At 42.8% G+C, this 17,256-nt stretch overlaps 2 protein-coding genes across 2 annotated transcripts in view; one reads left to right on the forward strand and one right to left on the reverse strand.

The window, feature by feature from the left end:
- The window catches only part of clec14a (C-type lectin domain containing 14A), a 483,122-nt gene that overhangs the window by 347,568 nt on the left and 118,298 nt on the right, over positions 1 to 17,256 (reverse strand). The gene's annotated exons all lie outside the window — the stretch shown is intronic.
- mipol1 (mirror-image polydactyly 1) overlaps positions 1 to 17,256 on the forward strand; it is a 90,457-nt gene that overhangs the window by 55,340 nt on the left and 17,861 nt on the right. Inside the window, exon 11 of the mRNA XM_072365856.1 lies at positions 7,775 to 7,828. Coding sequence (XP_072221957.1) covers positions 7,775 to 7,828 — 54 coding nt within the window. The remainder of the gene's footprint in view (positions 1 to 7,774; positions 7,829 to 17,256) is intronic.

Here is a 17,256-nt window from a genome sequence, read left to right on the forward strand (position 1 = left end):
TGATTGACATGATCAAACAGCCCGCCCCGCCCCTGGTGATAGCCTCAGTGCTTTCTCCACACAGCCATTTGATAAAAGCCAGACTATAAAACACACAAAGCTGGACATCTGGCCACCCTACCTGGTTGAGGTCTCTTTTGAAAGGGAACACACTGAATTTTCACCCACAACACTCAGAATCTTGGTGCGACTGTCACAGAGTAAAATGAGCTTGAATACACTGGATAAGATTTTTATTTTATGTCCGTCTAATTTTTCTTCCCAAGTATCTGTCTTAAAAGTGACTTTAGCATAGGTCTGCGGACTGAAGTCTGACCAAGTCCCACTTCAAATTTGACTGTAAATTTAGTATTTTGTATAGATTTTTCTAAGGATAGGACCAGGTGTGCCAAAACTGCGCCATTTGGAGACCCTTGAACTCTATGGGGAAAAAAGGCTGCTATTCCTGAACGCTTCAGCATACAGTCATGATCTTGGATTCTAGTGAAAGTTTACACTTGGGGCTGTCTTTCCCACACTAACTCTGTCAGTGTTAGTGACAACGGAAGCACAAACACATTGTTTCTATGAACAGAACTCGATACAGAAAAGTCCTAACAAATAGTTTGGTCTAAAATCCAATTCTTTTATATACAAAAATAAGTACATAGCAAACAACACTGCACACCATTTACAACGTTAAGAGGGTACGATATGAGGTTAAGATAGGAGCTCGGTCATTAAGAGCTTTATATGTGAGGAGAAGAATCTTAAATTCTGTTCTGAATCTAACAGGGAGCCAATGAAGAGAAGCTAAAACTGGAGAAACATGATCTCTGCTGTTAGTTCTCATCAGAACTCTGGCTGCAGCATTTTGGATCAGCTGGAGGCTTTTCAGAGAATATGTGGGACAGCCCAATAATAAAGAATTACAGTAGTAAACTGCAGGATGTGTCCTCATGGCTATAGAGATGCTGTCACTGAACAATGCTACTTCACAAGTGGCTCTGGCCAGTTCCACCTCTCAACTGTTTGTGTAAGAAAATCAAAGCTATTAGCACAGTAGCAATCAAGCTTGCTGTCCCTGAGAGCTGTTGTGAGCCTTGATGACAAATCACTCTTGATGTGCAAAAAACAGCCAGTCACAGCACCCCAGCTCAGGTGTAAAGGTGTAGTTTTTTTTTTGGTAATAACATGAAAACTTCTCATTAAAATGGCTAACGGCAAGTTAATGAATTAAAGTAAATTTGATTAAATGTTAAAGTCAATGGCAATCGCTGTATCTGTGCTTAGCACCAAGTGGGATTAAAGTCACAGAGATCAGACGGCATACTTTTTTATTTCAGAGGAAGAGGTCACATTAGTCTTATTAGGAGAGAGAACACCTTCTTCACTGGTCACCGAGGTGTCTGCTGTGCTGACTCCATGCATCTACACACAGATTAACTCAAACATGCGAACCAGCTGTGTCTTTTATGCTCGATCAAGGAAGGTGTGGCCCTCTCATAGAGTATCCTACAACCCCTCGCCACTAACATATCCTGCCTGTAAACTGTGAAGCTTCAACTCACCGTAATACAGCCGTCGCCCCGTCAATGTGACACTCTGTTACACCCACCAACACCCACCAACATGACTCCTGAAAAGTTCCCTGCAAGCCTCACTGTGAGACGGGCACGTGATGAACTTGGCTATGACATCATAGTTGATGTGTGTGATTATGTGTTGCTGTATCACAGCAGGTTGCAGGTTGGCCAGTACATCTCTCTGTGCTATGCTCCTTTTGGTTGGTTAGAAGATAGAAGCTGTTACAACAGGTTAGGGTTCTAAATGTGCCCCCTTTGGTTGAAAGGCCATGACAATGGCAGCAGTTGAACCCCTCTCGCTGTCCATGTATTTATCCACGAGCACATATATCCCCACGTTTCATGTGTCTTGGCAGAACATCTCAATGTATTCTGAGCTGAACACTCTGTAATACTGCCAATGTGAACTGAATCTGTACATGTGAGGTGGTACTTGCACATATGAGTTATATCTAAACCTTTAACTCACCCCACTTCAGTGCACTTGGCCTCACACCTTAACACCCCGTCACTTTCCCATGACCCCTGCCTCCCTTAACTTCAAAACTCACCAGTGTATCAGCTTCACTGCAACGACAGTACCACTAACCCCTGCCAATATTGCTACTCCGCCATCTTTTAACACCCCTCCCCTTTGCGTTAACACCACCCCTCCACAGTAACACCTTAATCCCGCCCTCGTTCCACTGCTGCACTGCAGTGAAATATGTTTCAAATGCCGCCATAATCCTCATAGAAGACTAAGAGAGAGAAAGCACTCCATGCTGGAGGATTCCTCTCCTCCCCCCTGGTGCTTGCCGATCCCTTGTTCCCTCTCCTCATCTCTCAGGGATTATCTCCCTCAGCAGCTGGGGCTTCTGGGAAATATTAGAAAAGAGGGGGGCTGGTTGTCCCCTAGTGTGCCAGCCCATAAGGCAGCTGAGCTTCGTGCTTCTTATTGAGTAATTACAGGTTATCACAGCTTATTAAAGTACAGCCACAGACCACTACCCACTCTCATGGCAGCCCCACAGGACAGTTGCTGGTGTGATTCCCACAAGCTGACTGATCTTTAAAGGACCATATTGCTGTTTCAACCCTGTTTGAGCTCAGTTACTGATTTAACATGAACAGATAGTAACCTGCTGCCAGGTGGATTAGACAGTAGAGCACTTAGGTTTAGTTGGATAATGACTTTCTCTGGTTGGAAAACAACTTTTGAAAATTAACTCTAGTTTTATGAACTCCTCAGGAACATATATCATCTTTTTCAATATTAAGACACTTATGATATCATTGTAGGTGTAAATGGTCAACACTTCCATAACACCTCTTTAACCTTGTCTAGGTTCAACAAAGTACTTTTCCGTGTGTTTCTCCTTCACCCAAACAATGGTGCAGTGCCTCCTATTATGTATTTCCACTCTTTATATGCAACACTTTGTTGTGATTTGTCTTAAAGTAGATTATGGTGGAGCCAAAAGCAGACAGGCCAGAGGCCAAAGATCCGTCTATTTTCTATACCCGCTTTATCCAAATCAGGGTTGTAATGAGGCTGGGTACACCCTAGATGGGTCACCTCATCACAGGGCCACACAACCATGCACACTCACAATTTAGAGACGCCAGTTAGGAAGCCAGAGTACCTGAACTTGCAAAGACTCAAAGCCAGGATTCGACCCAGAAACCCTCTTGCTGTTAGGTAACGGTAATGACCACGCTATCGTGCAGCCCTGAAACAAAGATGTCTTTATTAAGCAAACCAAGGACAGCAGAGAACTGGAAATCCACAAAGACCAAACACACAAAAAGCAAGTACAAAGAAGCAGCAGGAGAGGAAACCCATGGGGTAGTCAACAACAAACTGGCTAATGACTAATGGGGCAAGGGGAGCTATGAACACTGGGAGGGTTGATGAGTGGAGTGACAACAGGTGTGTGACAAACTGGAGACAGGTGTGAAAAGAGACCAAGACAACTGAAGAAAGGGGTAATGACAAGAATAGAGGGATTAAACCAAGGACTGAAGAAAACCACCGGAAACTAAACAGAACACACACTCTACTGAACAACTGAATCTAACATAGAGGACTGAAAACTAAAACAGAAAGCACAAAGATTAAAGCTGAAACAAAGCACCGAACTGAACCACAACACAGAACAGAGACTAAACCAAGGCAGTGAGAATAACTGAACCAGAGCACAGAACAAATACCAAAGCCATGATGACTGACAGATGAATATAGTCAGCATACAATGTGGAACCAAGAAACTAAAAGGCAAAGAATAAGCTCGAATATAAACCCCATTAACTTAAACCCTAAAACACTTTTTTTTCTAGAATAACACACTGATACTGGTGTAAGGTCCAGTGTTGAGCCCAAGGACACTTTGACGCGGGGTTCGGTAGGGGATCGCACTGCCGATTGTCCAGTTGGAGGATATTGACCATATTATCAAAACTGAGCCAGTGAACAGCATTGGAAGTGTATGCAGCTGGAAAAGGTGCACCTGAACTGGCTACCATGTCCAATCTCCACCATCTTTGCTTTTTAACATCTGTAAATTCGTATTTTAACACCACAATGGCTCAAGCACTTCTTATTCTTTTCTCTGTGTGTCCATGTCCATTGTTATCCTCTTGTTCGACTCCTCTACAGCACACTTTGAGCTGTAAGTTATTAGTTATTTAGACACTGCCCAATCTGTAAATATTGATCCAATGTGAAAAATTGTATTTTTTAATTAATTTAAGTGAACCACAATATTTTGTTATAATGAAAGATCAAATATATTTGATCCCAGTGTGCTTCTTAAGATGCATAAAGCGTGACTTCAGTGGCAGCTTTCCTCATCAAACTGCTGCATAAGAAAAACCCTCTCTCACTCACATAGACACACACACACATCCTTGCATTTCTGTATCACCTCTTTCCGGTCCTCTCAGCCCCCAGCTGGTCGAGGCAGATGGCCGCCCGTCCTGGTTCTGGTTCTGATGCAGGTTTCTTCCTGTTAAAAGGGAAGAGAAGTTTCGGTGCAATCTGTTGGTTTTCTTTAGCTCGGCAGCTATTTTTAAGATTGACACTGTATGAAATGGACCAATTTGGAATTTAATTAATAGGTTTTGTTTGGGGGCTGCACAGTGATGTGGTGGTTAGCACCTTTCTGTGTGGAGTCGGCATGTTCTTCCCATGTATGCATGATTTGGGTTCTCCAGCTTCCTCCCAAATACATGCAAAACATGCTTAATCCAACCCTGAGTTGGATTTATTTGATGTAGGTCTACATGCAAATGAAATACCTTCACATTAGACTCCAGAGCCAGATGGTAGGGGGTATTAGCAGTTTCTTTTAGAATTTTTTTTTCTGAATTTAGAAAAAAATCATTTGCAGCATGTATTTGTTTATGTTGCCGTTTAATTCAAAGTCTAAAAATCTTCACGTGTGACATCTTTCTCTGCAAATATCTCATAATGTGGACACCCGCGGCTTATAATCCGGTGCGGCCTATACAAGAACAAAACGGCTTTTCTTTTTTAAATTAGAGGGTGTGGTTTATAATCAGGTGCGCTCTATAGGATTTACGGTAGATTATTATCGCAGGCTGATGTAAAAAACTAAGTGGAATAGATGGATATTTAGAAGGGCATTGCTTGCTATTTGTTTAGGGGGAGGTTTTGTGTGACCAGAGCCAGGATGCACCAAATTTTTGTTAAATGTTAAAATGCTAAATGGAGTGTATCCATCCATCCATCCATCCATCCATCCATCCATCCATCCATCCATCCATCCATCCATCCATCCATCCATCCATCCATCCATCCATCCATCCATCCATCCATCCATCCATCCATCCATCCATCCATCCATCCATCCATCCATCCATCCATCCATCCATCCATCCATCCATCCATCAGCTGCTTATCCGGGGGTCGCGGGGGCAGCAGCTTGAGCAGAGAAACCCAGGCGTCTCTGTCCCCGGCCACTTCCTCCAGCTCTTCCGGGGGGGACCCCGAGGCGTTCCCAGGCCAGCCGAGAGACATAGTCAATGGGAGGAAACCCATTTCGGCCGCTTGTATTCGCGATCTCGTTCTTTCGGTCTCTCCCCACAGCTCGTGACCATCGGTGAGGATGGGAACGTAGACTGACCAGTAAATAGAGCTTCATCTTCTAGCTCAGCTCCTTCTTCACAACGACGGGTCGGTGCAGAGCAACACTGCAGACGCCGCACCGATCCACCATCAATCTCCCGCTCCATTCGTCCCTCACTGTGAACAAGACCCCGAGATACTTGGACTCCTCCACTTGGGGAAGGATCTCATTCCCGACCCGGAGAGAGCATTCCACCTTAATGCTAAATGGAGTGTATCCATGCAGCTCTTTTCTAATCTAGCTGACACTTCAAGCAGCTTTTACACTTTAAGTCACATTCACACACACTCATACAGCACGGCTTAGTCTATAGTGTTGCAGGCTCTTTTTTCTCTGTCACATACATTGACGTGATGGATGCAATGTTGAGTTCAGTGTCTTTCCCAAGGCAGGAATCTTAACTGCTGACCTTCCTACTGGCAGTTGACAGCTCCTCCTCCTGTACAAGTTTGTGTGCTGCATTACTATTGGTGTGACCTGCACATGCCGACAGATTTGCTCAACAATGCTGCGTTGATGTCTTGCAGTGAAATTTATTTTGTGTTTGTGAAATTTTAGGCTTGGTGGCAAGAAGCTTATTGGTAGCATCCACAAGTTGAGATGGGTCCTGATGCTGCATAATGTTGCAGTGGGGGTGCCACACAGCTTCATAATGTTGTGAATTGGCACACTGTTCTATTGGTAGTGGCATAAATTTCCAGCAGTACCATTGATGTGGTGGAGCTCTACAGTTGTTGGGTTTTTTTCTATTAAAGTAAGAAACAATGCGTTAGAAAATACTGTTTAATTTAAGTGAATCATGCAGTGTGATTTACTGAGGTTTGCAGTGCTGATTGTTCCATTACGGAAAGAAAACATCTCTTGAATTTTGAACTGAATCTGACTGATAGCTGCTGCCAGGAGGAGACTGTGAGCTGGTTAGTAGTTTATTTGAAAAGGCTTTGTTGGACCATATTGAGGCATGTTATGTTTAATTTACTGACAACCTGAGAACTTTAACTATGATAATGATGATAATATTGAAAATAATCTATTTACTTAGCACTTTAAAAAGGGTTTTACAAAAAGAAACCTGACTCCTGTACGCTGTCCATGGTTCTGAAGTGTACAAACCAATGAGATATTTCAAAGTTGTACAAAGTCTGTTGACTCTGATGTGAAAGTCGGAGTTTATTTCATCAAGTAGGTTACATAAAGTGTTTTTGGTGTAGAGAAGAAATGTTGAAAGACTTTTTCCAGCCAGAAAATAGTTGAAGAAGCATTCAGGAAGATCTTCATCAACATTAGTTGGATCCAAGCCATGGATATTGGGACCACATATGCTGCAAGCACGTGTTTCCCAGTACCAGGCACCACTATCATTACACCTTTAAATTGGTTGTACTCATGTATAATGACAATAAAGATTTAATTCATTCATTAAAGTGTAAACTACAGTAACTGGACAGCCTACATCATTAGACTTTTGAGAAGGTTATTTGTCTTCCCATACAATTTGTTTCACAATCTAAAACTAGATTTAGACTACACCTCTATGCTTCTTTAACGTTCTTTTGCAGCACTTTGTTAACTTCTCCAAGGGTTGAGGCCCAATCTGCACAAAAACATACATATTAATTCCAAAGTTACTGAAATGCATTCATTACTAGATAAAGAAGGCACAGGCGTAATGTTATCGTCACTGGAAGGCAAAAGAAGATATGGTTCATATCTCTACATCAACTTTGGTAAAAGTTAGCCACTGAGGTCAAGGTTTATTTTGATGGAAGTAGATTTGTACCAAATTTTGTTTTCATAGTAGTTAGATACTCTTGATGCTGCCCATAAAACGATTGAATACAAAATAATATATAACTTCCCTTTGGGTTAAATTAAGTATTTTTTTTTCCATTTCCATTTTCCAAACATTTGGTCTTGTACCAAAACATGAGATCCCTCCACTCAAGTCCCTAAAAACGACCCAGTAGCTAGTAGTCTTTGAATAGTATGTTCCAACTAATCTGTGAGTAATATTTCATATTTTTGTGTAATACACATATAATAGACTCAACATGAACTTGTGATTCTGTGTGTCCGCAGTGTAAAAGTCTGGAAGAGGACCTGCTTCAGCAGAAAGAGCTGAGGGCGAGCCAGGTAAACAGACACCCCCCCCCCCCCCCCCCCCCCCCTTCTGTGTTAAATTGTGATAGTGGGATATCGTCATAGCAACTAGAAACAAACTTGTGTGCATGTTGAAACAGGGAACTATTCTGACGTTTCATGTCTGCATTCAGCTCAGTCATGTCCAAACTGGGAGTTGGCCTCCAAATAAGGGTCATCAGATCCATTTTGAAGGGTCATCAATTCGGTGAACTATTAGGAGGTCATATTTTGACATAAGAGACCTCTGGAGCACAACAGAGGAACACCGTGGGCTCTGCTGTGTGCATCAATGCAGACGGTCCACGGTGACCGCTGGGAAAAGATTTCGTCATGTTCCCCCTTTTAAACCATAGATCACTAACTTATTCACATTAAAAGCACCAAAGAACAGAAGAGACATAAAAGATTAACTCCTGGACACTTAGGGATGTTTGTTTCAGTAACAAAAAACATGTTGAAGGTGTGAAAATATTTCTAATTATGAAACAGAAAAGAAATAAAGCACTCGAAACATACTCACAAGTTTTCTTTGTGGATGCGTGTATTAACCACCAGTTCAAGTTCAAGTTTGGCACATCTGGCCGCTGGGATTTTTGTTGGATGGGTTCAATTCAGTTCAGTTCAGTTTTATTTATATAGCGCCAGATTACAACAATTGTCATCTCAAGGCACTTAAGTAATATAGTCCAATTCAAGCCAATTGGAATTCAATTCATTGTAATCATAATCCAATTAATTCATATGGAGCCAATTAAAAAATAATATCCTAGCTAAGGAAACCAACAGATTGCACCGAAAGTTGTCTTCAGTCCAATCTCCCGTCCTGAGCCTGAGGGACTGTGGAAAGGAACGACTCCCTTTAACAGGAAGAAACCTCTGGCAGAACCAGAACCAGGAAGAAACCTCTGGCAGAACCAGAACCAGGAAGGGTGGCCATCCGCCTCGACCAGCTGTGGTTTGAGAAGACAGAAAAGAGGGAAAAGAGGGGGGAAAAACACCATAACACCATTCAAAGGATATCTGTTGGAACAGGGAAACACAAGTTAATAACCACAATAATGTCACATGGACATAATATCATTTGAGAAATAAAACAGGGGGAAAAAGAGAGAAAAGTGAGGAAAGGTGTGACAGATGAGGTCCCCCAGCAGTCTAAGCCTATAGCAGCTTAACTATGGGATGTTTCAGGATTACCTGAGCCATCCCTAACTATAAGCTTTATCAGAAAGGAAAGTTTTAAGCCTAATCTTAAAAGTAGAAAGGGTGTCTGCTTCCCGGACATTTACTGGCAGCTTATTCCACAAGAGAGGGGCCTGATAACTGAAGGCTCTGCCTCCCATTCTGCTTTTAGGGGCCTGATAACTGAAGGCTCTACCTCCCATTCTACTTTTAGGGGCCTGATAACTGAAGGCTCTACCTCCCATTCTACTTTTAGGGGCCTGATAACTGAAGGCTCTGCCTCCCATTCTGCTTTTAGGGGCCTGATAACTGAAGGCTCTACCTCCCATTCTACTTTTAGGGGCCTGATAACTGAAGGCTCTACCTCCCATTCTACTTTTAGGGGCCTGATAACTGAAGGCTCTGCCTCCCATTCTGCTTTTAGGGGCCTGATAACTGAAGGCTCTGCCTCCCATTCTGCTTTTAGGGGCCTGATAACTGAAGGCTCTGCCTCCCATTCTGCTTTTAGGGGCCTGATAACTGAAGGCTCTGCCTCCCATTCTGCTTTTAGGGGCCTGATAACTGAAGGCTCTGCCTCCCATTCTGCTTTTAGGGGCCTGATAACTGAAGGCTCTGCCTCCCATTCTGCTTTTAGGGGCCTGATAACTGAAGGCTCTGCCTCCCATTCTGCTTTTAGGGGCCTGATAACTGAAGGCTCTGCCTCCCATTCTGCTTTTAGGGGCCTGATAACTGAAGGCTCTGCCTCCCATTCTGCTTTTAGGGGCCTGATAACTGAAGGCTCTGCCTCCCATTCTGCTTTTAGGGGCCTGATAACTGAAGGCTCTGCCTCCCATTCTGCTTTTAGGGGCCTGATAACTGAAGGCTCTGCCTCCCATTCTGCTTTTAGGGGCCTGATAACTGAAGGCTCTGCCTCCCATTCTGCTTTTAGGGGCCTGATAACTGAAGGCTCTGCCTCCCATTCTGCTTTTAGGGGCCTGATAACTGAAGGCTCTGCCTCCCATTCTGCTTTTAGGGGCCTGATAACTGAAGGCTCTGCCTCCCATTCTGCTTTTAGAAACTCTGGGAACAACAACTAAACCTGCAGTTTGGGAGCAAAGTGCTCTGTTAGGAAAATAAATTCATCTGGTGTTCAGCAATCTTTTAGTCAAAGCACAGTTTTCAGTTGGACTGACCTCTGCACTTTGACTTGTGCATTCAGAGACCTTTGGACGTTTACCACGAAGCTACTCGACAGTTGTTTTAGCAGTGTATTAACGGTTGGCCTCCAACCCAGTCTCAGTTGCCTGTATTTGGTGCCATCCATTGTTCCCTCAGTTCTGACCAACTCCCCAGGCCCTGCGAATGACATCATCCCCACATTACGGTACTACCACCACCATGCTTCCCTGTGGGGATGCTGTTTTTCAGAGAGGTGTTACATTTGTCCTTCAGACTCCTGTTGGTGAACTCCAGACATTTTTTCCTTTTTCTTTAAGCAATATCTTTTTTCTGGCTACTCTAAAGTCCGGCCTATGTGGAGTGTGCAGCTTAAGGTGGCCCAATAGACTCTGCACTCCAGAAACATGAAAAATACCAGCAGAGCTCTGTGTCTCTGCTGAGAGATACACCAGTACACATTACTACTGCCACGACAGAGAGGGATTAGCTCAGCATGAATTTAGATGCTGCCTTTGCCTTGTCTGCTTCATGTCAATGAAGAAGAAAAAATGTTTAAAAATGTAATCAAAGTAAAAAAACTATTGATCATCTGCATCTGCAATTGATTACTGAATAATATTTGTATTTCCATTTATTTCAACATTAATTAACAGTACAAACATAATTTAGACTTGTTTTGAAATGTTGATTTTGACACAAATACAGGGTTAATCCCAAGAATCTGACCATGTCAGTCTAATATGCATCCATTTTCTATGCCACCTTAATCCAACTCTGGGTCGCAGGGGGGCTGGAGCCTATCCCAGCTGTCACTGGGCGATAGGCAGGGTACACCATGTACAGATAACCAGTCCGCCACAGGGCCACATAGACACAAATGAGACAAACAACCATCCATGCTCACACTTTAGTTACCAGTTAACCTGACATGCATGTGTTTGGAGGGTGGGAGGAAGCCGGAGAACCCGCAGAGAACCCAGGAACCTTCCTGCTGTGAGGCGAGCTTGTCAGTCTAACATTGGTGTATTAATTGCAATAGTCATTCATTTCTATGACATAATTCAACAACTTGTGTATTTATCTGGTGGTTAGAATACATTGACTGAGACACCTGTTTCTGTCTGGAATCGTATTTTCAGCAGAATCAGTGAAACTTCTGTTCATTCGGCTCTGGCTGCATCTGTTTTTTTTTCTGCTGAAATAAATTAAATTTTGTTATTAATGTAGCGCTGCTCTGTGTATCCTCCTGAAGCCTGTTAATTAGGTTGTAGGGCTCTGAGGGGATTAGAACTGAGTGAGCATTTTAATTTCACACAGAAACACCAGCAGCTGCCAGCAAATTAACGCCAGACAGTCAGAGAACTGCTGAAACCCAGAGCTGAAACTGTTAAACTTGTTCTTAAGACTAGACCTTTAAAACAGGCCTTTTAGCCCTGAAACCAGATTTTCAAACCAGACCTAAGAAGTGGAATCTGGAGAGCAGACCTTGAGTAAAGTGGTTTTGTTTGGTGGTATTGTTAGTGACTGTAGGTGTCGGCTGCAGCATTAAGTAAAAGTAGCAGAAACAAAGCCGGACCAGTTTCCTGTAGACTGGTTATATGATCTTTGACAGGGGTGGGGGGGATTGATTTAAACATCTGGAAAGAACATGTAATGACAATGGCAATGTAAATGTAGCACAGTTTAAGTAATATGAGAAAATAAGTGAAGTATAAGCACTTTGTGGGCTTTGTGGCAGAAGCGGTACTTTCCACTGCGGCTCATACATGTCACACTACTAAATATGGAAGCTAATCAGTGAACTGCTTGTTTTAAAGGACACCCCCTACTGTACTCCTCATCCTCTTTTCGATAAAGGCCAGAGGAAGTGCCTTTCATTTAACCCTCTCCTCCCATCCTCTCCCACTGTCCTATTCCTCATCAGTAGCTTTTTTTCTGGAGGGTATGCATGTAAAAATGTAAATGTCTGCATTATTCAGTCCACTTCCTCTTGACTTTACCAAGTAAGACATTTGGAAGATGTGAGACCATAAGATGATTGTGGATTGTCACAGAAGCAGAAATAAACTAAACACTATCTCCATCCTGTGAGAAGAAGTGGAGATGGTGTAGAAGACTACAGGCCAACAGACTGAACTGGAGACAAAACGCTTAACATGACAGTATGACCAGAGCTGAGCGCTTTTATCGATACCGTCATATATATCGATATTTTGTTAGTATCAAAGTATCAACTTTTCAGCCGCGAGAATCGATTTTTTTTGTTGAAAAGTCTGACATTACAATTAGTGAAAACACAGAACATTAACATAATAGAAAACAATGCCAGGGGGGTCACATTATACAAAACAGTGATAAATTAGTTCATAAAAATGTTATATAAAGTGCACAGCTCAGTGGTTTTGATGGCTTTTCTGTTTATAGAATGTAGGATTGTTTGAGCTCCTTCTCAAAAATGAAAAAGGATGGTTTCATTAGAGAATTTGGATTTGTGCAGATGGTATTTAGCAAGTAAAACAAACAGGTTGATGATGTAATATCCACAACATAAACATGAGTCTGCGTACGCTGAAGACACGTTTGTAAAATGTTTCTTTGTTTCCGTTTGTCTAGCGGTGTTGTCCTTCCGGTTCAAGGGACGGACCACCAGTCCAATCAGTGATGATTCATGTCAGATCACACCGGTCCTTTAAAATCTTTCAGAAAATGATGTGTATCAAACCGTATCGAATCGAATCGTATAAAATCGTATCGAATCATATAAAATCGTATCGAATTGTATCAAATCATATAAAATAATTTCGAATCGTATAAAATCGTATCGAATCGTATAAAATAATTTAGAATCGTATAAAATCGTATCGAATCGTATCGAATCGTATCGAATCGTCTAAAATCGTATCGAATTGTATCAAATCATATAAAATCATATTGAATCGTATAAAACCGTATCGAATCGAATCGTATAAAATCGTATCGAATTGTATCAAATCATATAAAATAATTTCGAATCGTATAAAATCGTATCGAATCGTATCGAATCGTATAAAATCATTTAGAATCGTCTAAAATCGTATCGAATCGTATCGAATCGTCTAAAATCGTATCGAATTGTATCAAATCATATAAAATCATATTGAATCGTATAAAATCGTATCGTATCGAATCGTATAAAATCGAATCGTATCGAATCATATCAAATCATATAAAATCGTATTGAATCGTATAAAATTGAATCGTATCAAATCGTATCGAATCGTTGGCTGAATGCCGTGTATGGCATGGTATCGTATCGTGAGATTAGGTATGACACTTGGAAAAAGCTAATTGTTAGAATTGTTAAAATGCATATAGATGCCCTATACTGCCAAAAGTACTCACTCGTTCATCCAAATCATTAAATTCAGGTGTTCCAGTCACTTCCACGGCCACAGGTGTATAAAATGAAGCACTCGGCTGCAGACTGCTTCTACAAACATCTGTGAAAGAATGGGTCTCTCTCAGGAGCTCAGTGAGTTCCAGCGTGGTACCCTGACAGGATGCCACCTGTGCAACAAGTCCAGTCGGGAAATGTCCTCGCTGCTAAATGTTGTGCTAAATATGTCAGTGGTATTATAGCAAAGTGGAAGCGGTTGGGAACGACAGCAGCTCAGCCACAGAGTGGTCGGCCACATAAAATGACAGAGCCTGGTCAGGGGATGCTGAGGCGCATAGTGCTCAGAGGTCACCAACTTTCTGCAGAGTCGGTCGCTACAGACCTCCAAACGTCCTGTGGCCTTCAGATCAGCTCAAGAACAGAGAGTGGAGAGCTTCATGGAATGGGTTTCCATGGTAACTGCATCCAAGCCATAAATCACCAAGTGCAATGCAAAGCGTCGGATGCAGTGGTGTGAAGCACGCCGCCACTGGACTCTAGAGAAAAGCAAGGTCCATAAAGACCTGGATGAGCCAGTTTGGTGTGGAAGAACCTGACTGTTCTGCAGAGTCCTGACCTCAACCCGATAGAACAGCTTTGGGATGAATTAGAGCAGAGACTGAGAGCCAGGCTTCTGTCCAACATCAGTGTCTAACCTTAATTCAATTAAATTCAATTCAGTTTTATTTATATAGCACCAAATTACAACAATTGTCATCTCAAGGCACTTAAATAATATAGTCCAATTCAAGCCAATTGGAATTCAATTCATTGTAATCATAATCCAATTAAATCCAATTCATTATTTAAAAAATAATCCCATTAATTCATATGGAGCCAATTCAAAAATAATATCCCAGCTAAGGAAACCAACAGATTGCACCGAAATGTGTCTTCAGTCCAATCTCCCGTCCTGAGCCTGAGGGACTGTGGAAAGGAACGACTCCCTTTAACAGGAAGAAACCTCTGGCAGAACCAGAACCAGGAAGAAACCTCTGGCAGAACCAGGAAGAAACCTCTGGCAGAACCAGAACCAGGAAGAAACCTCTGGCAGAACCAGAACCAGGAAGAAACCTCTGGCAGAACCAGAACCAGGAGGAAACCTCTGGCAGAACCAGAACCAGGAAGAAACCTCTGGCAGAACCAGAACCAGGAAGGGTGGCCATCCGCCTCGACCAGCTGGGGTTTGAGAAGACAGAAAAGAGGGAAAAGAGGGGGGAAAAACACCATAACAGCATTCAAAGGATACCTGTTGGAACAGGGAAACACAAGTTAATAACCACAATAATGTCACATGGACAGAAAATCAATTGAGAAATTAAAAAGGGGGAAAAAGAGAGCAAAGTGAGGAAAGGTGTGACAGATGAGGTCCCCCAGCAGTCTAAGCCTATAGCAGCTTAACTATGGGATGTTTCAGGATCACCTGAGCCATCCCTTACAAATGCCCTTCTGGAAGAATGGTCAAAAACTCCCATAAACACACTTCTAACAGCCTTATCTGACAAAATCACCATGAAAGTGACTTAAAGATAACGTCTGTGCAGTGAATTCAGCTGTAGCATGATCTCCCACAGAGAAAGTTTTCTCACAGCCTCAGACCAACTACAGTCAGTAACTGGATTCTGCTGCTGTGTCGGTATAATGGGGCAAAGACGCTGGTCCAGTTAGACGCCCTGGTCCAGCTGGAACTGTAGCTTGACTTATCTGTGCATGTAATTGTGCTTCATGGAGCTGCCTACATGACTGTATTTCATAAGGAAGCTGAGGTCCTGTCACGCCTGCACCAAGATGTTTCATATCTTCTGCAAGTCTGTGGTGGAGAGTACAGTCTGCAGCCTCTGATGGAGCAGCAGCATCACAGCCCGAGACTCCAAGAAGCAGAACAAACTGTTAAAGAAGGCTGGCTCTGTGCTGGAGCTGACTGACATACAGCCTAACCTTTACATGACATTGTGCTGAGTGTGATCAGTCAGAAGCTTTCTCAGCTCTGCTGCAACACAGAATGATACAGGAGGCCTTTTATAATGAGTCAGTGTGCCAGGGGAGAGGCATTGTTAGAGATTGTGAGAGTCTGTTTATCACACAGACAGTTCTGTCTGAGATCTTCTCTGGCAGATGGATCAATGAAGGATGAATAGACAGAAATATGTCCTCTCCCCATGTTCCACTCCAGAGCATTTGTGTCTTATTGAGAATCTCCTGCTGTGAGGAGTATATGTTAAACTGTGGAGAGTTCCCCTCATGTCCTCACGTCTTCTTTTCCCTTTAACTCTTCATAGTAAAGGTCGGTGTACATTTATGGCACTTTTTCCTGTCTCTCACAGCTCCGCCTCCTGTTCCTTCTCTGTGGTCATTAAGGATTCCACTCATTTTCTCCACCTCCCTCGTCCTCCCATCTCTGTAATCTGCCCTCCTTGTGTTAAAGGTCCGGGCTGGGTAGTTTTGTTACCTCTTCCCACCCACCCTTCGCTCTTTCGTTGACCTTAACTCCTCATGCTAAAGGTCAGCTCTGTGTTGTCCTGCCTGCTGATCACCTCATTTGGAAATGATTCTGATTAATAAGTCGGGCGGCTCTTTTGAAGCATCTCATCTGGCCCGGTTGGAGAAGACACATATTGACTCTCTGGGTTTGGTTTCTCTTTTGATGTTGCACTTTAAACTCTCAGACCTTGAGGGCTTTAATTAGAATAGAGGAGGAGGTCAGGATCAGGTCTGTAATCCCTGCTGGAGTCAACCTCTGCACAGTTCCACCAAAGACACAGTGACAGTCACAGGTTCAACTCTGGCAGCTGAGGGGGAGGCAGCAGTTGAGGAGAACCTATAGGAGTTCAGCTGCTGTGTTTCACTGTCACTCTGCCCGACATGTGTCCTCAGCGTGTGCGTTTATGGGCAGATCACTCCATCGGGTCACACACTGATAGTATCTTATTAATATGAATCTGAAGAGCAACGGGAAAAAATGCAGATGGGATTAAAACATGAAGTGAAAAAGGCCCCTTCTACACATTAAAAGTAGGACCAGGACTCGATTAAAAAAACATTTATTCTTAACTTGATGTGTTGTTCTCATTTAGCTTTTATTCTTATTCATATTTCATAAAATGTGCATTTTAAGCTGTTAACTAAGAGCCATATTACATTTTGTAATATGATACATCAAATCCAGTCATTATACCTTCTCACCTCTGAATTTAATTACTGTCACAGACTGTTTCTAAAAATAGTGCATTTGTGTGTAATGTTACATGACTGCCTTCAAATAAATTATTTGATGGGTGATCAGTCAATCCTTCTTCCAGCCATCAATCATTTGTGATTAGCTCCAAAAATCCTGACCAGAGCACCCTCACTGAAGGCATCTGTTTCTATTATTATCTAATATCGGTATCCAAAGGAAGTTTGCGAGCTGGGCTGCAGGCAAAGGCTGGGGCCTGGGTGTGCCTATTCCAGGTGATACTAACTGGCTCTGGGGAGGTGGAACACCACCTTTTTGGCTTGGAAGGAGGCTGAGCTAGAGTTGTGGAGCAGTACCAGTCAGATATAGTTGGGCTCACCTCCACAGTCAGCATGGGCTCAAGAACCAGACTCCTGCAGAGGGGCTGGACTCGTTTATACTCTAGTTCCCCGGGGCAGAGACATTTGGCAGGTGTGGGGATTCTCATAAGGC

The sequence above is a fragment of the Leuresthes tenuis genome, unplaced genomic scaffold (assembly GCF_036924035.1).
Source record: "Leuresthes tenuis unplaced genomic scaffold, fLeuTen1.0.hap1 SCAF_15, whole genome shotgun sequence".
Lineage (NCBI taxonomy): Eukaryota > Metazoa > Chordata > Actinopteri > Atheriniformes > Atherinopsidae > Leuresthes > Leuresthes tenuis.